Source organism: Saccopteryx leptura, chromosome 6 (genome assembly GCF_036850995.1).
Source record: "Saccopteryx leptura isolate mSacLep1 chromosome 6, mSacLep1_pri_phased_curated, whole genome shotgun sequence".
NCBI classification, from domain to species: domain Eukaryota; kingdom Metazoa; phylum Chordata; class Mammalia; order Chiroptera; family Emballonuridae; genus Saccopteryx; species Saccopteryx leptura.
This window is the reverse complement of record NC_089508.1, coordinates 12,825,650-12,850,741: the sequence shown is the minus strand read 5'-3', so window position 1 is coordinate 12,850,741 and position 25,092 is coordinate 12,825,650. Positions and strand designations below refer to the sequence as shown.

Here is a 25,092-nt window from a genome sequence, read left to right as displayed (position 1 = left end):
CTTCCCAACCTTATAAGGACTTGCCTTGGGTAGCAGCAAATGAGTGTCATTGCCAGTATCTGTTGAACAACTGGACCATCATTTGGGGGACACACACACACACACACACACACACACACGCATGGAATAATTCATTGACTTCCATGGTATTTGTGGTACAGTCCAGCACTGATGAGTTATGTCTAATCTCCTAGCGTCCTTCTGATAGTTGTTGAATTATAAAGCAAATGGACTTTGAAATCCCACCATTTCCCCACTGGGCACCATTGCCATCAAAGACTGCTGTCCTGCCCGATGAATTCTGGGAGACTGCAGGTCCACCAGCTGTAAGAAGCAGGTTTTTTTCTGAAAAGCATGGACCCAAGAGGGCCAGATCTGGCTGTGCCTGGGTCGGACTCGTCAGAGGAGCGCAGCAGCTGAGCAGAGCAGCGGATGGGACACCGAGTTCTCCCCCTGTTTGGCCGACCCACAGACCACGGTGTATAAACAGGAAGATGAGCCTCAGTTTGTCAGCGACCCTGGTCCAGAAGGAAGGCATCTCATGGCTTCTGCCACCTCCCGTCCACACCAGCTGGCCTTTCCCTCCGCCCACTCTCTCAGGATAGACAGGAATCCCAAACTCCTCTGTGTCTTAAGGTCCTTAGTGTGTTTGGAAGAAGGATCGACTCTTCCAAAAACACTTCAGGACCCCAGGAATCTGATCCAGACTAGGATTAAGTGACTAAAACCAAATTTACATTTTAATATGATGCAGTTAATCCCCCGTCATAAACATGGAGCCTGCCGCCACCAAGCAGACGCTCCAGACTGGCCGACAGCTGTGGACCTCCCCGGACAAAACCCAAGCAGGGCGGACGGCCCCCCGCGAGATGTCGCAGCGGGTCTTCCTGCCCGGGTCACCTTCCCGGGTGAAGGGTGGATGGTCTGATCCAGCCCCCTCCCTCTCTGTGGGCAGCGGCTTTCAGCGGGCCGTAGGAGGGGTCTTGTGTCCAAGGACCCAAGGAGCGCTATTCTCCAACCACAGGGCCGGGCTCCGTCCACAAAGGGGAAGTGTCCAGGTGAGGTCCCAGGGAGGGTCTGCAACACGTTCTGAAGAGCTGAAGACACTCAGCACATCTCGAGAGGCGAGAGGCAAGGCCCACTTCACTGTGGGCTCAGCCCTCCCTGAACACCGCTGGGCCATCAAGGGCCAATCCCCTGATTGCTCTTGTTCAGGTTTTCCACGAGAAAGTCAACCCCTTGACCTTCCTGACTCCACTGGGCGTTTGAAGGGCCCTCTGACCCCCCTGGTGCTGGAAGACCCTCCTTCCCCAGAGGGACCGGGCACACTCCAGCTGGGCTGGTTACTTTGTTTTATTTGAAGGCTCACGTTTGCTATATAATTCCACCACACAGTCCGACACACATACACATTTGGCATAAAAGGAGGACAATGTGAAAATACAACTCTCTAGAGTAAATGGAACCGCCCTCAGCTCACCCCAGTCCGTCCCAGTGGGAACGCCGGCATTTAAGGTCAGAACAAGGAGAAATTTGAAATGAGGCACGGAGGTTCTCAAACCAGCGCCGCTGTCCCAGTGAGATCCTGGCTGGGGCGCGTGGGCTGTACTTGGTTGTGTGGCCATTTCGGCCACCGTCAGACCGGGTCACTTCCTCCTCCAGGAAGGGGAAGAGAACCTGTTCAGGTTATGGGAGACCATCCATGTGGAGCTGGGCAGGTGTTTCCCAGTCAGAGCCTAGTGTAGATCCACTTCCCCGGGGCAGTCCACCTGGGCTGTTTGCCTCGGGCATCCCTCGTAGAGAGGGGCAGGGGCAGAGGCAGGAAGAAAGATAGATGTTCTCCCTGGCCCTCCCTTTAGCAGTTTCCAGAAATGTTCTACAGATGCCAACTTCTAGATAGATCCCCATCCCTGGTCCCTCCCAGACGTGAGCCCCTTGTCTGTCAGGAATTCAAATCCCAGGAAAGTGAGAGCTGGCCCCAGCCCACCGACCAGGACATCTGAAGGGCTAGCATTTCTGTTAAGAAGGGCAGGTCCTTGGAGCGGTAATAAGCTCTCTGGAACCTGGTATGCTCACCAGGGCAGTAGCTCAACATGGTCAGCACAAAGCTGCAAGAGAGCTGAGCTGGTACCCAGCCTCCCAGGACAGGATAAAAGGGGGCGGTCAGTACCTGGGGCTACATCCGGCCCACGGGCCCACTCTCACTGTCCAGGTGGGCGAGGTGGGAGGTCTGGCAGAGGGCAGGGCAGGAGACAGAGGAGGCAAGGTGAGCCCAGGGCAGCCCCTGTCTTCGTTAAGGGGACTGTTTACACCACAGGGGGGCTCTGGGCTGAGATGCCAGGGAAGCCATCCCTGTTTTGTTGTACTTGAGAACTCGTGGAGAATGCTATACCCCGCTCTGGGCAGGGGCCAGAGGCAGAGACCTGGGTTGGGGACACTCCCAGTAGTCACAGGACCCTAGCCTCAGTGTTGGCACTCAGCTGTCATGAAGACCCTGGATTTTAAACATGGGCACACACTCACAGGTTTCCAGGATTGGCGCTCCCGGGCAGACAGTAACAGGCCCTAATTCAAGGAACTCTGTGTGTCAGGGAGCTCGATCAAACACGCTGGCTTTGGGCCTCCATCCTGACACTGTACTTCAGAACTGACTTTAAAGGACCACAGACATTGTCCCAGGAGCCCCGGGGAGCCCTGAGATTTGTGTTCTATCAGCTCTGGAGCTTGGGGAGTCTGCTTGGCTCTCCCTATGAAATTGTGTGCTGGGGTCCCTCCTCTGCCAGTCACCCCCCTCACCGCCCCCTCATGCAGTCTCCCAGTGCCCCAAGTACCTCCCCACATTCCTTCTCCCACCCAGACTCCTGGCTGCACGCATCTTCCTCCCGGGTCTGACGGAAGCCTTCCTGGGGTGGGCCTCAAGCGTTAACGATGACCATACAGCTTGTGTCACCTCCTCAGATAACACCTGGACATCTGGACAGGTGGCATCTGTGACAACAATGGCACTGGAAGGCCCAGGCAGGTGCACACTTAGGTGCCCACCCTCATCTGCCAACGCCTCTGCACTCCCCCAGCCGAGTCTCTGAAAACCTCCCAGAGGGGACAGCAGCCCTGCCTGCAGCAGAAGGCGCCATGAGCCCACAGGGCATGTCCTGGAGCTCAGCAGGCTCCCCGGAACCAGACAGGGGACCCCGGGCACTGTCCCCTCCAGCAGAATGAGGCACCTGCACTCAGCAAAGTGGGCGGCAGCGGGCCGGCAAGCTCAGGGACCCCTTCATCCCACAGGTGGGAGACTGGCTAGGCCAGCTCAGCTGCGGGGGGCCCTGCCCCCCCAGGGGAGTTAGGGGTCTGGAAGGTTGAGTGCAGCTTCCTTAACACCTCGGGCTCCTCGCTTTTCCCCCCGGAGGCTTCGGGGGCCCCCAGGGGGTAGGCCTCCCCGGGCCTGCCCGTCCTGGAGCAGGTGAGGAAGGCCCGGCAGGCGCCGCGGAGGCGGGCCAGGTCCCGGTGGGTGGTCTCGCTGACGAAGCAGTACAGCACGGGGTCGGCCACGCAGTTGAAGCTGGTGAGCAGCAGGGAGAAGTGGTAGGCATCGAAGACGCCCTTGGCGAAGTGGCAGCTGTGCTCCCAGACGCTGCGCACGAGCAGCAGCGCGTGGTAGGGCAGGAAGCAGGCCAGGAAGATGACCACGGTGCTGAGCACCAGCCGCTGGATCTGGTCCTTGCGGCTCTTCTGGGTGCCGTGGCTGCGGTGCACGGCCCGCAGGATGCCCCGGTAGGCGGCCAGCAGCAGGCACAGCGGGAAGAGGAAGCCCACCAGGAAGCGGTAGTAGTTGATGCCGCGCTGCCACGACTCCAGCGGGTAGTGCTCGAAGCAGACGCGGTGCCGGTCCCCGTCCTCCACCACCTCCTTGTGCAGCAGGAAGAAGACGCTGGCCAGCAGCTCCTTGGCCCAGATGACCACGCTGACGCCGACGGCCGCCTTCAGGGTGCGGAACTGGTGGAAGCGGAAGGGGTGGGCCACGGCCAGGTAGCGGTCGATGGAGATGCAGCAGAGGAAGCCCACGCTGATGTAGATGTTCTCGTAGAGGAGGATGCCGCACACCTGGCAGGACAGGTCGCCGTAGGACCAGTTGTCGTGCTGCAGCACGTACTGCAGCCAGAAGGGCAGCGAGCAGATGTAGAAGAGGTCGGCCACCGTCAGGTTGCACAGGTACACGCCCAGCTCGTTCCGGGCCTTGATCTGCAGGTAGCCGAAGTAGAGGGACAGGCAGTTGGCGGGGAAGCCCACCACCAGCACGGTGACGTAGACGGCCGGCGCCAGCGTCTGGTGGATGGTGTGGTCGATGGCGCAGTAACGGGAGGAGTTGTCGGCGGTGATGTTCCCCATCTTCGGGCCTGAAGGGGCCTCGCCTCTCATGGGCTCAGGGAATGGGCCTGTCTCTGTGCTGCCATGGTGTTTATGGGAGGCGGCTCAAGCTGTACCAGAGGCTGGCCTCATTGGTGGACGGGGAGCCTCTGAAAGTCAAAGGCAGGAAAGGCTTAGACTCATAGGACTAACACTGATACAGCACTGCCTGACCAGGCAGTGGTGAAGTGGGTAGAGCGTCAGACTGTGACGCAGAGGACGCAGGTTCGAGACCCCGAGGTCGCCAGCTTGAGCCCAAGCTCGCTGGTTTGAGCAAGGGATCACTCAGTCTGCTGTAGCCCCCTGGTCAAGGCACATATCAGAGCGCAATCAATGAACAGCTATGGTGCCACAACAAAAAAATTGATGCTTCTCATCTCTCTCCCTTCCTATCTGTCCCTATCTGTTTCTCTCTCTGACTCTCTCTGTCTCTGTCACAAAAAAACCCAAACGAAAAACCCTCCCAAAAAACTATTGATACAGCACCTACTGTGTGTCGGGCACTGTTCCAAGTGCCTCCCTTAATTTAGAGGATGACCCATCTAGCCAACCCACCCCAACTCAACCAGAACATCTGACTGTGGTCTGTGTCTCTCCACCCTCCGTCCCTGGCTTCCCATCCCTTGTTTATTTCCCTGGTCCTGTGAGCTCAGCCCAACCTGAGCCCAGCTCTCCAAGGAAAGCTGAAGGTGAAGGTCAGTTCCAACCTACACGCAACAGTGAGGGCCCAGCCACCACCTTCGATAACAATAAGGGCCATTCACAGTCACAGCATTCTATGTTTTGATGGTGAGAGGAAGGGGAGTGGGGCAGCTGGGCCTGAGACCCCACGCTCCGCCCACAGCCCACTGAGTCAGGATCCGGCCCTACCTGCCTTCCTCTTGCTGGCTCTCCTGTCCGTGAATCCCAAGCCCACACCCGCGGGGCCAAATGGTTCACCTGGCTTCCACGGCAGAGTCGACAGCAGACGGGTCCCCGAATGGTCCCCAGGGGCAACCACCCAGCGCGCCAGGTTCTCTGTAGTAGATACAATCCACCCACAGGAAGATAAAACTCATTCATAAACACAGGCCCCCACATGCCAATAAAATAGGGCACGTGAAGCCACAGCAAAAACATGTCCTGTCAGGTCTTAAGAATTCCTGGAGAGTCACCAGAGGCCCATTGTTTATTAGTGTGAGTGTACACGTGTGGGGTGGGCTGAGACACTGGCTGTGGCTTCCTCTTCCTAGGCCAACAATAAGTAAAGTTCGGCCATCAAAGTCACAAATAGTCAACCCTGCAGGGCAACTTACGATGTTGAAAGTACCTCCTGCGTTCACTTCAGAGCAAAAAGATGGTTTGGGTATTCCAGACAGTGTTCCTTGAACGTGGGCGCACCCGAGTCCAGGAGGGTCTGCTACAGCAGATCAGGGAGCCCCACCTCCAGAGCTCTGGCTCAGTGGGTCTGAGTTGGGGCCGGAGAGTTTGCCACACGCCTCCCAGGTGATGCTGGTGCCCCTAGCCCACGGGTCACACTGACTAGTAAGGGACTCAGAGGTCCAGAAGGTCTGGGGTTTGCTCCAGGCTAGGGTCCTACATGAGTTCCCAGGCTGGGGAGTAGAGGTGGCTCAAAGGGGAACTTAAGACCCAGTTGAACCTTGTGGTCAGAACCAGGACTCAGCCTTTGGGAGATCAACAGCCTGATTCAGGCTTCCAAAATACAGTGACTGAATCTGTATTTCAGAACACACTGACTGTACTTACACTGTGCAGTTGCCGAATCTTTCAGTTTACAGAGCACTGCACATCTCACCTCTTGCCCAAGCTTCACAACAGCCTTGCTATTCTCCCATTTTAGAGAAAAGGAAACTGAGTCCCAAAGAGATGGAGTAGCTTGCCCAGTAGTCCAGCACCTCTGGGTTTCATTCAACAAGTATTTGAGGAGCATCTACAATGTTCACAGCACCAGACTAGACACAGGGGACCTAGAGATGAGGAAGAGATAGCCCCCACCCTCAGGGAGCCTCCAATCCTGTGAGACAGGAAGGTCACAGGTACAAAAGACTGCCACCAGAGGCAGTGTACAGTGGGAGCTACCATCCACCCCGCCCACTCCTATTGAATGTTGGCTCATTTTTTTCACTCCACACGCACTCTCTGGGGGACAACATCTCTTCCGTGGTTTCGACCCCCTCCACACTCTCACGGCTCCCAGACCTCATCACCTTCCCCCAGGCGGAAGGCTGGCAAAACCAGCTTCCTGCCACCACCCCCCCCCAGACACGCTCAGAGAGGCCCACTCAGATTCCGTCATTTCGCCACTAGGAAATGGCCTTCGGGCCCTGGCCGGTTGGCTCAGCGGTAGAGCGTCGGCCTGGCGTGCGGGGGACCCGGGTTCGATTCCCGGCCAGGGCACATGGGAGAAGCGCCCATTTGCTTCTCCACTCCCACCCTCTCCTTCCTCTCTGTCTCTCTCTTCCCCTCCCACAGCCGAGGCTCCATTGGAGCAAAGATGGCCAGGGCGCTGGGGATGGCTCCTTGGCCTCTGCCCCAGGCGCTAGAGTGGCTCTGGTTGCGGCAGAGCGACGCCCCGGAGGGGCAGAGCATTGCCCCCTGGTGGGCAGAGCGTCGCCCCCTGGTGGGCGTGCCGGGTGGATCCCGGTTGGGCGCATGCGGGAGTCTGTCTGACTGTCTCTCCCCATTTCTAGCTTCAGAAAAATACAAAAAAAAAAAAAAAAAAAAAAAAAAAAGGACATGGCCTTCGGCTTCTTCCCTCACCTTCATCCACAGCATCTGCTTAATTACCTAGACTGCCATTTTAAATTCCTGAGTATTTCCCACGTCCATCTTCTCCTCTTCAGCCCCCTCACCACTGCCCCAGTTTGGCTTGGTCAAGACTTCCTCCCCGGAATCAGTGCCACGGCCTCCTGTCAGATTCCCTGTCTCCGTCTCACCACCCTCAGAGCCCTCCTCTGTGACACCAGTCTAACCTAATCACTCCGGCTTCACACCCTTTAATGGCTTTCTAATGCATCCATTCATCCATCCATCCACCCACTAACCCACTCACTATCCATTCACACCACGCATACTTATAGAGTATCTATCTATCATATGGAAGGCACCGCTCGGGACACTAGCTCCTAGTGCAGCTCAAGTTGCTTTTAGTCTCTTGGGAGCGGGGAGAAGATACATGAACCAGCTTCTCAGGAGAGCCCAGGATTTTAAGGGAGTTCGTTAGGGAGAACCTAACCCAGCCAGAAAAGCCTCCCGAAGCAGCAAGGCACGCTAAGACTAACAGAAGGGGGAGGAGCTGCCGGAGCAGAGGGGCGTGTCTGCCTACAGAAACCATGCGTGCAACAGACCAAATCCAAGAGAGAAAGCGTGGGTTCCTTCCGGGCACGGAAAGCGGCTGGCATGACTGGCCCCAGGTGTGCGGAGGGCGTGGCAGAGAAGAGACAGAGGCTGCAGTAACCAAGAACTACTTAAAAGGTGGCGGGGAAGAGTTAGGGACAAATCTGAGATGTTCCTCAGTGCTAAGTTCTTATAAGCTCTCAAAAATAATTTGTTAGGTGGATGCCCAGGTGGGTGAATGGGTGAATAGACAGGCAGATGAATGGATGAGGGGTCACGAGTAGAGATGAGTAAATGGCCGGATCAGTGACAGGTACATGGACAGATGGACGGTTTAGTGGGTAGATGGATGGATGAATGATGGGTTGGCAGGTGGGCAGACGGCTGGGGCGCGGACAGGGTGTGAGGTTGGGTGCTGGGGCAGTGGAGACGCCATGAAAAGAAACAGAAATGATAAGAAGCAATCACTGCAGCCTTGTCCCCGGCAGCCTGGCACCTGCTCAGGCTGCCCGAGTGGCTCAGAGAGCCCTGCTTTCCCCCCAGGTCTGTCACAGCCAGTCCCCCCTTCCCCCAGGCCCTGAGGATAGGCACCCCCATGTGCAAACTATACCTAGCCACAGTGGCCCTTCTCTAGCTGGTCTCCAAAGGAATCTTACTTCTCAATAGTCAAAAGACACAGTGGACACAAAAGTGTTTGGTAAATGAGAAGCTGTAGACGGGACGGAGGGGCCAGCTCCTATCTGCTGAGCGCCCTCCAGGTGCCAGGCGCCTCCCTCTCAACTCCGCTCCTCTCAGTGCCCATTTTACAGATGCAAACACAAAGCTGAGGCTGAGAGAGAGCGAGAGAGAGCGAGCGAGAGAGAGAGAGAGAGAGCGAGAGAGAGAGAGCGAGAGAGAGAGAGCGAGAGAGAGCGAGAGAGAGAGAGAGAGAGAGAGAGAGAGAGAGATACGAACCCACCTGCTCAGTGTCCCAGTTACAGGGTGGTAGGCCAGCCCTCTTTCTGTCTCTCATGACTATCGCTGAGCGGCGGCCCTCCACCTCCAGGCTTCGCCAGGCTCCAGATTTAGTCCCAGGCTAGCCCCTGCCCCTGGAGGTGCTCCGCCTGGTCAACCAATTCCTCTACACCCACTGAAGGAAATCTGTGCGTCCAGTCCTGGGGCCCAAGTGGACGGGGTGGGGCAAAGGACCAAAACAAGGGGCCGCTGCACCGACCTCACACTTCGTCGTCCAGCTAAGGGACAGAGACCACACACAGGCAACCCAACACCTCAAATCAAATCTTTAGACAAGTGCTCATCAGCACGAGGTGGCTCTGAGGACTTCAATGACAACGTAAGCCCAGAAAGGAAGGGCCTGTTTGGTGCAAGGTGAGAGCCCCTTGCACGGTCCCAGCCAGGAGTGCCAGGGCTGGCATGCCGGGGCACATAAACAATGACCTAATCCATCACCCGTCTCCCCCGTGGAGTGCACATGGACTCACGGACAATTACTCACGGTGCCACGGTGGCCCTGCTCAAGGGGGCCCTGAGCCCACAGGGCAGGGAGTTTCCTGCAGGCCCAGCTTGTCTTCCTTTATCTGGTTAAACCACCACATGCTTTAAACAAGGTTGTTTCATTCCCTAAAAGTGTTTGTTTCAGAGGCTGTTAATATTTCCGTCTGGGGCAGAAGGAGAAATCGGGCGGCATTTCTCCTTAGTCACTGTGTCCCCAGGGAGCCCCACTCCAGCCGCAGTGAGACAGAGTCTCATTTCTAAAGGCCTCCTCACCGTTTCCACGTTCAGCTCCCTATGGCTCAGGAAGTCGCTGTCACTTGGGGTGAGGAGACACTGGCACTGCCCGCCCATGTCACAGAACCTGACGCCCAGAGAGGCTAACGTAGTGGCTCAAGTTCACCCAGTAAGTCCGGTGGGTCTGAGTCCAGAATCTAGGCGTGGAGGCGCCAACTTGCTGCCTTAAAGCTCTTTGGGCCACAAACCATAAGCAACAAATGCACTTAACACTGTTACCCAGCACACACATTCTACACACACACACACACACACACACGTGTGTGTGCACGCGCGTGTGCACACAGCAACAAACTTCCCCAGAGCAATACTTACCCTACCATTTGCAACACACTCTGATCGTGTCCCTTCTATTTTGCTTTTCTAAATGCAGGTCATGAGCTACTGAATTGATTTCCTGACCCTCTAATGGGTCATGATCCTGTCTGGAAACAGTTGGACTGACCCCTACCTGCTCAGCCTCTGGACCATGGGAAGGCGATGGGCTCCCAGCCAGGTGAGGGACAGGCAGAGCTCAGGGGAGCTGTCCCGGGGGAGTCGTGGGTCCTGTGTGACTGCTTCCCCACTGAGCTCTGCCCTCAGACCTCAAACAGCTCGACTTCCTCCAGCAGCCCGGAGGGCTGAGGGAGGAGCTGAAAGGCACCTCGCCCTGCCTGGTGGACCCCCGGGCCCGCAACCCTGCAGTCAGGACCACACTTCCCTCCAGGGATTTCCCGGGACTGGACGTACCTCCCAGCTTGGTCTAGAAAACCCCAGCGGGAGGCCGTCCATTCCTGAGCTGAGGCAGAATCATGTGAACTCCGTCCGTCAGTCGTCGGTCCGTCTGATCAGATCAGGGTGTCAGGATGGCAGCTGCCAAGAACACTCGCCAGCCACAGGATGAGGGGGGCGGGCCTGCCCTGCTTTCCACACCCCCAGAGGCAGGGAGCAACCTTCCAGGGAATGCTAAAGCCTGGATTAGGAACAGTGGGCCTCGGGGGCTGGGAGCCATGCAGGAGAGGTGGGGTGCACGAATTCTACCGATCAAATCCTTTGAGCACCGACAGGATCCCCGGAGAGGAGACACAGGCCATTGAACCCCTGCGCCCAGGGTCCTCGCCTGAGTCACTCAGGTCACTGGAGTACACCAGGGACCCCAGGGACAATAGCAGACAACAGTCAAGGGCCTGGAGCAAGCTGATTCTTCCCACTTCCACTCCCCTCCCCTCAGGCTGTCACCCTCCAGCCACCAGCAACCAACATCCAGGTCAGTGGATCCCACGTACTTTATAGAATACCTGGGGAGTTTATAAAAAAAACCATACCACTGCCCAGGCCCCACCCAGAATTAAATCCCACTTCCTGCAGATGCTGTGCCATCACCGATGTTTGTAAAAGTTCTCTGGACAGTCCCAGTGGGCAGCCACGTGCAGAAGCACTGACGAATGTGTCGGAGGCAGGCTGGGTCCTGTTCTGCAGACCAGGGGAGTGAGGGCATCGCTCTGGGCCACGGGTGAGGCAGCATCCGTGTTTTTAAAGAGCACGGCCCCACGTGGGGAGCAAGCGCAGGCTCCGTGTCACGGGGTCTTCGGGCTCTCGGGCGCCCTGACGGGACTCTCGACCCAGCAGGGCTGATGGGGCCCCGGCAGGCTCCCTAGCACAGCCTCCTCATCATCCAGGTGTGGAAACTCAGGCCCAGCAGGCTCCCTAGCACAGCCTCCTCATCATCCAGGTGCGGAAACTCAGGCCCAGCAGGCTCCCTAGCACAGCCTCCTCATCATCCAGGTGCGGAAACTCAGGCCCAGCCAGGCAAAGGCTCTTCTTGGTCAGGGTCTTGCAGCGAAACGACAGAGCTGTGACTCCAGGAAGCTGCTGCCCACAGCAGAAGCCATGCTGTTTTGGCATGCCTGCCTCCCTCCTCGGAAGCTGCTCGTTGGGTATGTTGCTAGAACCAGGAGGAAGCCAACGCCCACTGTGCATGGGGGTGGGGCACTGAGGGTGGCCATGCTCCCTGCTGTTATGTGGTCAGTGGGACCTGTCCTAGAGAGTAAATCGCTCTAGTCCTGTCGTAGAAAGGGTGAGGGGATTGGGACTACGAGGTCGACCTCGTAGTGAATGCCTGGCTCCGGCCAGGGCACACTGGCCAGAGAGCACCCCTGGCTCTCCACCGGGCAGCCCCCTAACAGGGCATGCACACACAGCCTGCCCGTCCCATCGCTGTCTGTACCCGGAAGAGCCGCTGATAACCCCGTGTCCTGTCCTCTCCTCCAGGACTCCCAAGCTGCCCCCAGGCCGTCCTGCCCCCTCTGCCGACAGTGTACACCCCGTCATCTGAATGGGCGGCCCTCCTCTCTCCGGGGCCAGGGACCCCTTGCGCTCCCCACTGGGCCTTTGGGATGCACCTGGGATGAAGCTGACTTCAGTTTTACTCAAATTGGCTGAGCCCATGTCCTCTGTGAAATGCCCGCTCGGGAAGAGAGAGAACGGCCCGAGCTATGTTCCACTCTGGCACTAGGATTTCATCTTTGATCTAAAACAGGCAGGGGAGATGAGAAACCGTGACGACACCAAGCGTCAGGCGGTGACCTAGGGGTCCTGGAGACCCATAACCTCGACCCCAAAGCTTTCCAAGAGAACCTGCAACTAAGTGAAAGTAGTGAGTTTATAATGAAAACCTAGCTTCAAGAGAAGCCCCCGGCCCACCTCCCCCAAACTTCTCTCCTTAAACCTGAACTGCCCGACCATGGCGCTGCCACTGAGCAGAGAAGGGCCATTCAGTGAAAGGTGAGAACGCTGGGGCCGGGTGGGGTGGGCGACCTCACAGGGCTGCCAGGGCCCGCCTCTGCCTGTGGCTTCTTCCACTCTGCAGAGACCTAAAGGCCTCACTGGGGCCAGGCTCGGCCCCCTGAACCCATTTCCCCATCTCTCTCTCTCTCTCAGCCCCAGCAGCAGCAGTCAAGGAGCACTGGAGACCCCACTGGGGTGACAGACCGGAAGGCTTGCCCGAACCCTGGGGCCCCGGTCTGCCTCCAGCATAAACATCTGCTCCAGGGACCTAGGCTCTGAAGGGCTGGGAGAACTTTCTGAAGTGTTCTGGAGACCACTTTGAGGGCAGCAGGGTCCCAGGCCACAAGGCCTTTGGGTGTCCAGTGGCCCCCAGAGGTCCAAGCAGTCCGGTGTCATCACAGGGAGGACTCTGGAGGCTGCCCCGAGTTTGTGGCGCCACGCGTGGTAGCGACCCTGTAGTCACAGGACGGGGGTCAAAGACAGAGGGACAGCACCACTCCCTCAGGCTCGGCGGTCCGCCCCACGGTCTGACTCACCCTAGAGATGGTGAAGGGCAGACAGGCCAACTCGGTAAGATGCGTTACCTTCTTCCCCATGGCTACTCTACTGATTTGGAGCTGGTTTAGGGGAAAGTAGACTTTCTTGCCTTTCCTAGCTTCTGAAGGCTTCCAGCGCTCCTCGGCTTGTGGCCCCTTGCTTCTCGAAGCCGGCAGTGGGGCTGAGGCCTTCTCACACCACTTCACTCTGCCTCTGTTCACATCCCCTCTGACTGAACCTTCCTGTCGCCCTCCCTCTTCCACTTTCAAGAACCTTTGTGATCACACTGGGCTCACCTGGTAAGTGGCCAGAGCTGGGATTCAAGTCAAGATCCGAATTAACTGTATTTTAATAATTACCACTGCCATGCAGGGGAATTTGTACAATTACTTGTTGACGCCCACCTTCCCCTCTAGACGGTAAGCGCTCCATCAGGAATACGGAGCCGGCTCTGGTTTGTTCTCTGCCAGGGGGAACCGTCCTCTGCGGCAATAAATGCACAACAAAAATGGGTTGAATGTTTTGAGTGAAAAAAATGAACCCAAGTTCCATTTACTTCTGCAGCCCACCTGGAAGGCAGCGTGGCTGAAGTCGAATGAGGAGCTAAGGAACTGGGGGTGACAGTCAGGATGCGGGATCAGGCGACAGGAAGAGGGGTGGTTTTGACTCGGAGGGCGTGGGTGGTAGTGTGAAAATACATGACAACGGAAGCCGACTCTTAAAAGAAAGTCTTTGGTTTCTCTTTGGAGAATCTATGTCTGTCTGAGGAGGTCTGAGCAGCTTTGAGCATCCTTCCTGCGCTGAGGCCGGAAGCACAAATCACAGGCCTGAAGGTTGCCATGGCAACTGCAGGCATGCTGCCCCCACCAGCCTGCCTTCCCACCAGGAGTGCTTCAACCCATCAATTAATAACCTAATAATGTATGACAACAGTCACTCTAAACATCCAGGCAACAGTCCTCTTGAAAAACAAACAGGCTTCTCCAGGGACCTGAGGGCAGCGGAGATGCTAATTACTTTCAGCCCAGGCCACCTGCTAAAATCTAGCTTTCTGAAGCCATATTACTCTCTCTCTCTGGCTTCTCTCTCTTGTCCTAAAGGCATGGGTTTGGCAGAGCTGGGGGCTGAAGCCTCAGAGGTTCCAGGGAAACAGATACTAGAGAAGCTACCACATAGGATGCCAGCTCCCTCATCCCTGCCCGGCCCAGAGAACCCGATCCTGACCCAAACAGGCTCTGCGATAAGGCCCTCGGGCGGGATGTTTGTATCTCTGCTGGTCTTCTAGCAGAGATGACTGAATTTGTTACCACAGCACCCAAAGAAAAAAAGCAAAAAGGAAGACTTTCAAGTTTTGGTAGATTCAAGATGGCTGGAAATTGTTTGATGTTCTCACTGAGAGATGGGTTCTAGGTCCCCTCCCTTGAAACTAAGTGGGCTCTGTGACTACTTGAGCAAAAGAATGAGGTGGAAGCCACCCTGTGCCAGCTTCTGAGCCCATGTCTAAAGAGATGGCATCTCTTGGGATGTTGCTCTTAAAACCTAGGCACCCTGCTGGGAGCAAGACCAAGTGGCTTCTTAAAGAGACCCACATTGAGAGGAACCAAGAGCCTGGTCAACAGCCCCAGCTGAAGCCTGGATCAACGGGCTCACCCCACGTTGCACGATCTTGAAAGAAGATCGTCCAGCCCTAGCTGCGTCTCCCCAGCTAATGCTGCAAGGAGCAGAGATAACCCATACCCAACAGCCCCTGCCCAAATCAGAGATTCATGAGCAAAACAGATGAGTACTGTTATTTAAAGCCACTGCTGGTTTGTTATGCAACAATAGATAACTAGAACGTAAGTATTGTCTTTCTCCAAAATCACTTAATGAATACATCATGTGGTGTATTCATTCATAAGGTTACTTGGTTTTATTTTTATAACAACTTTGTGAGGTGTGTATAATAATCCTGATTTTCCCCATAAGCTATTCAGAGAGGTAAGGTCTCTTGTTTGAGACCAGCCAGCTAGGAAGGATGAAACCTGTTTTTCAGTCTTTGTTTCCTGTTAGATGAGTTTTCTCTCCCTATGGAGTGCTCTGTGCTCTGAAGGGTGCAACATAATGGAAATATCAAGAATAAAGCTAACATTTAGGGGCACTGCAAGACTTTCACGGCCAGATTTTTATGTGTGTGATCTCATAACCACACTGAGAAGCAGGCTCTATACTGTCATGTCCATTTCACAGGAGATTATCTCAAGGTAACAGCTCTCATAAGCAGAAGAGCTAAGATGTGGACCCAAGCCATCTGGTTCTGGCACTGCGTTCCCAACTGCAGATACTCGTGTCCCTGTAGTCTAATGCACTGACACTGCTCCGGCCCTGCTTCCTCTGTTAAACCCAGTTCTTTTCCGTCCTGCCTTCTTTCGGAAGCTGAAGAGGGACAGCGTTAAGCAAAGTGTAATAACCATATCATCTCAGATGTGTATAGGTTCAAACCATTCTCACAGCAATTTTGTGCACACACCCACGCTGTGAGGTGGCCACAGCGAGTATTTCTCCATTTTAGAGAGGCCCAGCCACAGCAAGTACCACAGCCACTGGCTCCAAGTCAGTGGTCTCTCCTCTGCCCACCGCTAAACCCCGAAGAGCCTTCCTTCCTGAGCCCTTTGGACAACGCATCAAGGTTCTCCAGCCCGAGGATTAGCTGGGTCTACACGATTGCCAGCCATGGGGCCCAGCCAACCAGCGACCCGACCCGCCGCTGCAGCGGCCAATCATAGGCCAGCTTCGGGTCTCCGTAATTCAGCCAGTGTCCGATGAGCTGTCCTTGGTTTAAGCGGGGATGCACAGATTTGGGGGAATGAAAGAAAATGTTTGGGTCACCTGTGCCGCCGAGCTCAGGAAAATGAAGGGTTAGCTGTCTTATTATATACATATATATTTGGAAGTTAATTACCAGGTGGCCACGGAGGCAGCCGAGGGGGTGGCTGCTAAACCAGGCGACAACCGCAGCGGAGACACCCTACCCGGAAGAGGGATGGGGACGCGCCGGCGCTCGGAGGCAGACACCTGGCGGGCCGCGCGGCTGCTGTGCAACCGCTGTGCCCCCTCCAGGCGCGCCCACACTTGGCCGCCACCTCCAGGCTCGTGCACGTGCACACGCGGCCGCTCCCGCCCCTGGCCGCCCGCTCCGCCCCCCGCGTAAACACACGGGGCCACGTGGCTGTACCCTCACCGCGCGCGCGGGGCCGCGCCGGAAAGTGCCCAGAGCTGGCCGCCCGCGCGCGGCTTCCCCTGCCTGGTGCGCACCCCCCACATTCCCCCGAGACCGTGACAAGAGGAAGAGGACCGGCTTCGGGGAGACATACCTGTGTGGCCTGGGTCCGGCCGCAGCCACCCACCCGTCGCCCGCGTCCCTTCCTACGGCCGGCACGGCAGGTGGGGTGGGCACTGAGTCCTCCTTCGCTGCTGGTGTGGGGTGGCCCGGGACACTAGGCGGGTCCGTTCCCACCGGGCCTCTCTACTGCTTGGACCGCTGGGTCACATTATGCTCAGATTCTCCGCATCCTTCCCCCACGACCCTGGCCGACGCACCCAGCTTTGCCCTTTCGCGCCCTGCCTTGCAGGCTGACCACATGCCATGGGCTAGGCGCCTGCCGGGAAAACCCGGTGGTGCAGACCTGTCCTGGAAGTACAGCACCCCCGCCCCCAGCTACCATCCTGTTCCCAGGAACAGGGTCTGGAGCCGCCAGGGTGGGCTCAGGCTGGGCTTAGCTGCAAAGGACACCCCGAAGCCCTAGGGAAGAAGCTGGGAGGAGTACATGAAGCAGCCTTTCTCCCCAGTTTACCGCGTGCGCTATGGTCGGCACAGCAGTACCCACTCGGGGAGACTGCTTACTGATTGCTGCCCAGCCTCTCTCCACCTGCTCCCACCGAGCGCAGGTGCTTCCTAGGGCCTGAGTGTGCTTACGGCCGGCTGGGGTGGTCAGGGACAGCACAGCGGCTCTCCTGCCGGTTTTTTTTGAGAATTCACAGATGCCTGAGGGCCCTGTGCCCCACAAGCTCACAGCTGACAACGATATCCACAGCTCCCGGTTTTTGAGTACTTTGTGCCAGGCACTGTTCTAAGCACTTAAATGTATGAACTAACTAATTTGATCCTCGCCACTCTATGAGGTAGATACTACTATTACACATGGTGGAATGAGGCACAGAGAGGTTGCAGAATTGCTCAAAGTCACACAGGTAATAAGTCGAGTCACTGAGATTCGATCCCAGGCACATGAGTCCACTGCCTCATCACCACCTGCATCCAATCCTGAGCCATCGGAGCTCTTTCACCCTCAGCCCCTCTTGTTCTTCCAAATCTGCATACATTCACTACTGTGCCCTCTCCACTCAAAAGACCTTCCAAACTCCTGGCCTCCTTTGAGGATCAGAAAGTCACTTCCCCTACTGAGCCTCCATGTTTTTCCCAGGCAATTTGTGCTGAGCCCCTTTAGTGACTCCCTTCCCAGCATTCTTTGCACGGCCCACTGGGGTCACTGTCCCACAGCTGTCTCTCTGCATGGGCTACATTCTTGCCCAGCGCCTGGCTCAGAGCAGGGCGCCCTCTTCCTCTTTGTGAAGTGAGTCTGGGACAGTCGCTGGAGGAGTCTGCAGAAGCTGTGCGCTGGTTGTCAGGACAGACTGCCGGGGGTTCGGGTTGTAGGGCAGTGGGAGTGTGGGCAGGGGAGACTAAGACAGCCACATCTCACTTTCTGCTAACTCCTCTGGGCAGCTCAGAGCTCCACAGTTTCCACCTGAGCCCCTAGGTGAGTCTGGAAGGAAATGGACAGTGGGCAAGAAGGCAAAGATCCCCCCCGAAGGCAGAGGGAGCAGGCAGATGGGGAGGCGGGGTATTATTTTGCTTTCCCTGCTGCGCACATGCAGGCAACCTCCCAGCAGGCTCTTCTCTGGGACTGGATTGGCCTCTTTTTCTGGTGCTCATTTTGAAATTTCTCCTACTTGCAAAAGCTTCACAAATAGAGTTTTCTGGATTCACTATTCATGGCATAAAAGTGCATACATGCTTTTTAAAATTTGTTAAACTGAAAGCAGTTAAGGGTTTGGCTTTGAAAACCAGAGTGCCTGAATTTGGATCCCACCTGTGCTACCTGCTAGTAAGGTGTGACCCTGGATAAGTCCCTATGCCTCTCTGTGTTACAAAATAAATAAATAAATAAGTAAAGCCCTTTGCTCAACACCCAGCACATATCAGGGTTCAATAGATGCCAGCTGTTATTATTATTACCCACTGCAAATGCCCTATCACATACATAGCTCTTATCTTCTGAGTGTCCTTAGTGCTTATAAGTAATCTCTTTTCATCCCAACAAGTAGCTCTATTCTCTCCTTTTCACAGATCAGGAAACAGGCTCAGTGAATTGTCTAGGGCCACTCAGCTCTGAGTGCCGACCCAGGGCTTGAACCGAGTCCTGACTGTGAAGCTGACTTGCAGTGATTCTGCTCAGCCTCACCCACCCCTCCAGGAAAGAAGGGGGCTGTCTTAACTTTCTTCATTGACTTCAGAGAGAGGAAAAGAGAACGAGAGGGAAGCATCAACTTATTCCAGTTAGTTGTTCCATTTACTTGTGCATTCATTGGCTGCTTTTCATATGTGCCCTGGCCAAGGATTGAACCCGTGACCTTGGTACGTCAGGATGATGCTTTAGTCCACTGAGCCACCTGGCCAGGGCCAAAAAGTGGGGTGTTTTAAAGCTCGCCATCATCAATTGCAGATCCAAAATTCCGACTTACTTTCAGGGGTACAGAGCCTGCTGTGTGGAAAGCTGATTACAAAGTGATTCCTGCTAGAGCTGCCACGTTGCATACTTAGGGGTGGGGGGACACTGTATGCAGTCCTTGGTGGCCCTGTCTCCCTGCCTGTCTTTTTCTAGCCCACAGTCTCTGTTTACAGATGTTCAAACATATCTAGAACCTTCCACAGTCTAACTACTCTTCAAGTAAAATAAGCTCTGTGTTGATTCCTGCTTCTCTTTTTAGAGACAGGACAGCATGGCGTCTATCCCGGTTACTTAGGTCCAGGACGGGCCTGTGGAGTACAGGCTTGGTGCTTCAGGCCATGCGTTCCCTGAGAAAATGCGAGATGTGGAGAAGCAAAGAGATTCATTTCATTGCTGTGTTTCTCGGTGTCTGGTCCTTAGCAGGGGCAGCAGAATTTGTCATTTTGTAAACAAAACCAGTCATTGCCCTTACAAATAGCACACAGCTCACTAAGTTAGAATGAAGCACAAATTGTTTTCCAGAACCTCCCTGGACCGAATGGTAAATTATGGCCTGTGTTCATGCAATGCTGATTTGAGACGCTGTACTAATAACTGTATTTCTTACCCACAAAAATCATCTCCCACACTGGGCTGGGCTCCAGGGACGTGGTCAGAATGTCTCCATAGGCAGCATACGTGGCGTTGGTGTCGTTTCTCCTTTTCCAGCCCCTCGTGGGCTTTTGGCCTCGGCATCTGCATTTTCCCAGTGTCAGGTCCGCGGAGGCTCATGGCAGGTAGGACTTTGTTTGGGTCCGTCGGATCCAGTCTTCACCCTTCTCCACCCTGCTCCATTGATTTTATGGCCGGGCCCCTTGCCATCTGGCTTCCGCTGGGCTTGGCGAACGGGATCAGAGGATGGAGCCGAGCGGGGTCTGGGGAGCACGTATCCACCTGCCGGCGTGGCTTCAGGTTGGCTGCCTCCCTGGACTGAAGTCACCAGCTCCTGTGACAGTCCCTCTCTTGTGCTGTCCTTCCCCCTTCTTCCTCCTGGCCTGGGCGTGGTAACAGCTTCTCAGAGATTGGCCAGTTCCAGGGTACCACACCATCCGGCGCTGGTTCCTTCCAGTGGTCGGCAAGCTCATTAGTCCACAGAGCCAAATATCAACAGTACAACGATTGAAATTTCTTTTGAGAGCTAAATTTTTTAAACTTAAACTATATAGGTAGGTACATTCCTTATCGAAGTAGCGCCCGCACGTGGTATTCTGTGGAAAAGCCACACTTGAGGGGCCAAAGAGCCGTGGTTTGCAGACCACTGCGGACCGTATCAACATCACTGAAAACTGTCCCTGCGTTAACTTCTCTCCCGTCACCCTGCCTGACTGTGCCTCCACTTCCTGCCAAGAGCCCACCTGCTACAGAAGTGGATGGGCCAGGCGCGTCCTCACTGCAAACTCACACTAATGGGACAATGTGTGCCTGTTTTGGAGGACTCACAGATGCTCTACTTAAAAGAACAAAAATTACTGATTTCCCAATTCATTCTTCCAATTAGCGCAGCTGGCCAGCCTCAGAGGAAAGCTCTCTTTATCCCCCAAACAGCAGGATGAGTCCCTACTTCCTCCCTGGGCTCTCCCCACAGCCCGCCCTGTGCTTCCTGCCTGAGGGCTTCCAGCCTCCAGATTCAGGTAGACAACCTTCCTCCGGGGAGGGAAATCCTCCCCGCTGCGGAGTCAGGCACCTCCCAGGCCAGCTTCAGGCAGTGGGCAGGTATAGTTTTTCCGAGATAATTTTTTCTGGTGTCAATCCCACTCCAGCAGGCTCGGGCCTGAGCTGATGAATCAGGCGACTGACCCGATTAACACTGCCGCGTTGCTTCCGCTGCCAGCCAGACAGTCCACGGCGCTCCGAGTGTGACTAATGCGGACACCCGAAGGCAGGAAACTCAGAGGCTGGTGGAGAGGCAGCTGCAGCCCAGATGAAGCGTGAGCACACACATCTAGAGGGCTGGGGGACCCGTGCTGCATCCTGGGCTGGACTTCAGGCTCCTGGAGGAGGCCTTCAGGCTGAGCACACACATCCAGAGGGCTGGGGGACCCGTGCTGCATCCTGGGCTGGACTTCAGGCTCCTGGAGGAGGCCTTCAGGCTGAGCACACACATCCAGAGGGCTGGGGGACCCGTGCTGCATCCTGGGCTGGACTTCAGGCTCCTGGACGAGGCCTTCAGGCTGAGCACACACATCCAGAGGGCTGGGGGACCCGTGCTGCATCCTGGGCTGGACTTCAGGCTCCTGGAGGAGGCCTTCAGGCTGAGCACACACATCCAGAGGGCTGGGGGACCCGTGTTGCATCCTGGGCCGGACTTCAGACTCCTGGAGGAGGCCTTCAGGCTGAGCACACACATCCAGAGGGCTGGGGGACCCGTGCTGCATCCTGGGCTGGACTTCAGGCTCCTGGAGGAGGCCTTCAGGCTGGGCACACACATCTAGAGGGCTGGGGGACCCGTGCTGCATCCTGGGCTGGACTTCAGGCTCCTGGAGGAGGCCTTCAGGCTGAGCACACACATCCAGAGGGCTGGGGGACCCGTGCTGCATCCTGGGCTGGACTTCAGGCTCCTGGAGGAGGCCTTCAGGCTGGGCTTGCTCAGGCTGAGGCAGTTGGCAGAAGGGGGGTAACATCTGAGCATCTGACTTCAAATACCAACTCTGTTGCTTTCTGGTTGTTAGAGCTCTGGAAAGTTACAGAGCCTCCCTGAACCTCAGTTTCCTCTTTAAAATGGGGTTAATAATGGAGATCAGTGTGAGAATGAAATATAAAGGTGCTCTCAAGAAATTGCATTGACATAGAAACCAGGAGCACAAACGTGCAGGTGCAAGTCAGGCTGGGATGGTACACAAGGGAGCCTGGGTGCACCAGGCTGGGGCTGTTAACCAGCCTTGACCAGCCTCTGCCTTGGTTCCCCTGCTTATGGAATATGGATCAAATCCTGGCTCTTTTCACTGGCTGTGTGACCTTGGAAAGTTATACGACCTCTCTGTGCCTCAGTTTCCTTATCTATGAAATGGGGATAATAACAGTATCTCACAGAGGGGTTGTGGGTATTCAATGAGTTGATAAGTATAAAACTCTTAGAACTCTCCCAGGAGTTGGACAGGAATAAAGGAAGAGGGAGACAGCCTGTGGACAGTGATTGGCCTGCACGCCCTCCATTTATCATGCCCGGTTGTGTGGCTAAGTGGCTGTGGAGGAGAGGAGCTGTGAATGAACACCCAGGAGGGCTGTGGGGTGAGGGCAGGAGCTCAGGGGACGTGGAAGAGATGTTGCTGGAGTCACGGCTCCCATGCCCGGGGTCTAGGCAGCAGGGACACCTCAGGGGACCTCTGAGGAACTCTCTGCATTGTGCCCGGGAAGCACACAGTGGGTATCAGGGCCCGAGCAGGCTGCCAGCGAGCAGAGCTGATCACAGTGTGCGCACCTCAGGGTGGCAGGCTGCATAATGGGACATGCATCCCTGTTTCTTTTCTTCCTAGGTGTATGTGGATTACTTTGAGCTAAAGGCAATGGAGATTCTACAGGCTCAAGAAAAACATCTGCCTCCCCCTTAACTACCATAGAAGAATTTGAATTAGGAGCCTTGCCCATAACAAGAGTTATCACCAGAAATAACTTAAAAAAAAAAAAATCCACAAGAAAACCTATCTATTGGACAAGGCAAATTAATTACTGAACAGCTGTTCTTATCATCCTACAATTGACCTCCCCCCTCTGAAGCCCCGTGGCACCTTACCTCATTCTTAGCTCAGAATGTCATATGTACCTCATTTTCCTTTGCTGTGTTTGAACCTCTCCTGTCTGTGCGCGTTCCTCTGTGTACTTATGTTAATAAATTTGGTTATTTTCTCTTGTTAATCTGTCTCATGCAGATTTAATAATTAGACCAGCCTAAAGAACTTGAGAAGGCAGAGGGAGATTTCTTCCTCCCTTACATATATTATAAAATGAAACTTGAATGGCAGAGTTTTTGAAACTGATTGAGAAGGGAAAACTAGGATTAATACAGCAATTACAACACTCTGACAACAGCTCTGATTGAAGGACAATGAGGGAAGCACCATACTGTGGGAACCTAAAGTCCAAAAGCACCTGATCAGGAGGAGTGCAGTCAGGGTAGCCTTCCTGGAAGAGATGACTTCTAAACTGAAACCTGAGGGGGGAGTAGGAGGGATCCTGGGAATGCTCCCAGTGCCTGGTGCGCATGGTGCAGTGGGTGAAAAAGGAACCGTCTGAGTACTAGTGGGGGTGGAGCCCTGCAGAGAGCCCCTTTTCAGTGAACAGAGGGATGAATTGGGACAGTTAAAAGGGATAAGGCAGAAGCACCAGCAGGTGTTTAGTAGACACTAGTTTGCCACCCTCCCCACCCAGGGCAGGATGGCATTCCCCGGCCCTGACTGGATGCCCTGAGCCCAGGAGAGCCTCCGCTGGGCTGGGCCCTTGGGCTTCTCCCGCGATGCCTTTCTGAGGGCCTGAGCAGCCGTTAGGCAGGTCAGGACACGTCCCCAAGAAACCTGGACAGTGTTGGACTTTTGAGATCCGCCTCCACCCCAGGGACGCTGGGCAGAGCAGCCCTCTTTGGCCTGCTGCACCCCCAAATGCCCCCCCAAGTGCTGGTAGGTCCCTGGACACCAGAAGCACTATCAGTCGGACCCTGGAATGACAGGGACCCACTTCCCAGCGCTCCTCCTCCTCCGCTCCCCCCAAAAGCCTTTATCCTAGAGACTGGATTATGAATTTTCCCCTCCAGGAGATGTTGGGAAGCCGGCCTTGCTAAGGCCGGTGGTCCCCTCCCGCCGCCCGCCCGGCAGCCGCGGTCTCCCTGCGCTGCCCGCCCCGCTGCCCAGGGTTCAACCGGAGCTGGCCGGCGCACTCACCTCGCTCAGGTCCCGTGTGCAGGCAGCCCGGCGGTGGACGGGTCCCACCCGGCTGAGCCCGGCCCTGGCCGGCGGGAAGGGAGGGACGGCGCGGCGCGGCGGCCGCAACAGCAGCAGGGACCGGGCGGGGGCGTGGCGCGAAGTGGCCCCGGCTCGCCGCGCCGCCACCGGGAGGCAGCGAGGGGCGGAGGCCCCGGGCGGGCGCAGGGCAGCTGTCCCCGAGGCCTTGGGAGGATGCGGCTGCCAGCCGGGCTCAGGAGGACCATTGCTCCCCCGCGGGGAGACCGCAGGGGCCCAGACGTTTACTCCCCGCGTTCATTCGCGGTCTCTGGGGGAGGGGGCTCGCGGAGCAGGTGGCTGCTTTCGCCTTTGCCGGCTCTCGGACCGCACGGGCGAGCCTGGCCTCCGTGGGCTGGGCCGGAAAGCCAGAGCCTGGAAAGGGGATGACCTTTCCGAGCCTGCAAGGACGCCCCCACCGCTCCCCAGGCGCGGCCGGCCCTGCCAGGACCCAACCCCCTCCCCAGGCTCCTGGCTGGCTTCCGGTCGTCCACTCTGCCCCACTCGATGGATGGGGAGGTGATGGCTTCCCCGGGCCTTCGGTCTGTCAGCCTCCCCAGATCCCTCGCTTTCAGCTCTGCTCCCTGGAAAAGGGCAGGGAGGGAGGATGGAAGGAGTGAGACGCCTGGGCGGTTTCCAGACGGCCTCTCTGTGCGACCACGCGGGAAGGTCACTGTGCCTGCCATACTAACGGGGACCCGGGGGTCAGCTCTGTAGAGCTCCCAGGGCCCGCTGCTCTGCTCTTGCCACACACCTTCTTCTTTGGCCACTTCTCACTTGTGGTCCCCTCCTTCAGCCCACCCCTAAAAGGCAGTGCTCCTGGTGCTGGGCGGTTGCCAGCCCGTACCAGCTTGTGAGAGCAGACTGGTGCGTTTTCAGGAATTTTGCAAGCCAGGTGTTAAACACAGCCATCATGAAAAATTAACTTCTATAAACCTACCATTAAATAAATAATTTATATTAAAAACAAAGGCAGCAAATACTCAAAACTTCCCAGGTTTTTGGAGGTGATATTTTAGACCAAGGCGATGCCGCACATCTCTGCTCACCCCTGTGCGACATCATATTGGCAGCTTGAAATTAACTGTGGTGAAAATATTTACACCATATTGAAATTGGCAAGTGTTACCAAATCAGGGCTTGATTTGTTTTCTTCAGTGTCTGTCTCTTAAGAAAGTGATGGAGAAACTGTTGATAGTGAAGATTAAACTTAAAAGTGTGTCTTGGGTAAATATTATGGTAAATTGTATCTTTTGAAAAAATGTAGCTATTAGAATGCAAATAGCACAAGAAATTGGGGCGCTTCCAACACCTACATTGGAACTACACTCATCAGTGGCATGTAAGCATAGGTTGGCTATAAATACATGAGTTTGGCAAAAATCAGTGAGATCCAATTGGCTGTATATATATATATATATATATATATATATATATATATATATATATATATATATGTATGCATTTATGTACATATAATCCCTCCTCTCCCCCTGGTTGATTGATAAACATTTGGCTAGATG

The 25,092-nt window shown here is 55.6% G+C and overlaps 1 protein-coding gene across 3 annotated transcripts; it reads right to left on the bottom strand.

Annotated features, from left to right (window-relative positions):
- Positions 1–895: 895 nt before the first annotated feature.
- On the bottom strand, positions 896–24,040 carry GPR68 (G protein-coupled receptor 68). 3 transcript variants are annotated; one of them, XM_066343058.1, is made up of 2 exons: positions 23,513–24,040; positions 896–4,514 (listed from the first exon to the last, which is right to left on the bottom strand). In XM_066343058.1, exon 2 carries the CDS (start codon positions 4,414–4,416, stop codon positions 3,298–3,300), a length of 1,119 nt encoding a protein of 372 aa, XP_066199155.1. In that variant the 5' UTR covers positions 4,417–4,514; positions 23,513–24,040; the 3' UTR covers positions 896–3,297. The 3 variants fall into 3 exon arrangements, with proteins under 3 accessions (XP_066199155.1, XP_066199157.1, XP_066199156.1); XM_066343060.1 differs by lacking the exon at positions 23,513–24,040 and adding an exon at positions 10,258–10,432; XM_066343059.1 differs by lacking the exon at positions 23,513–24,040 and adding an exon at positions 9,844–10,057.
- Between the last annotated feature and the right edge of the window lie 1,052 nt (positions 24,041–25,092).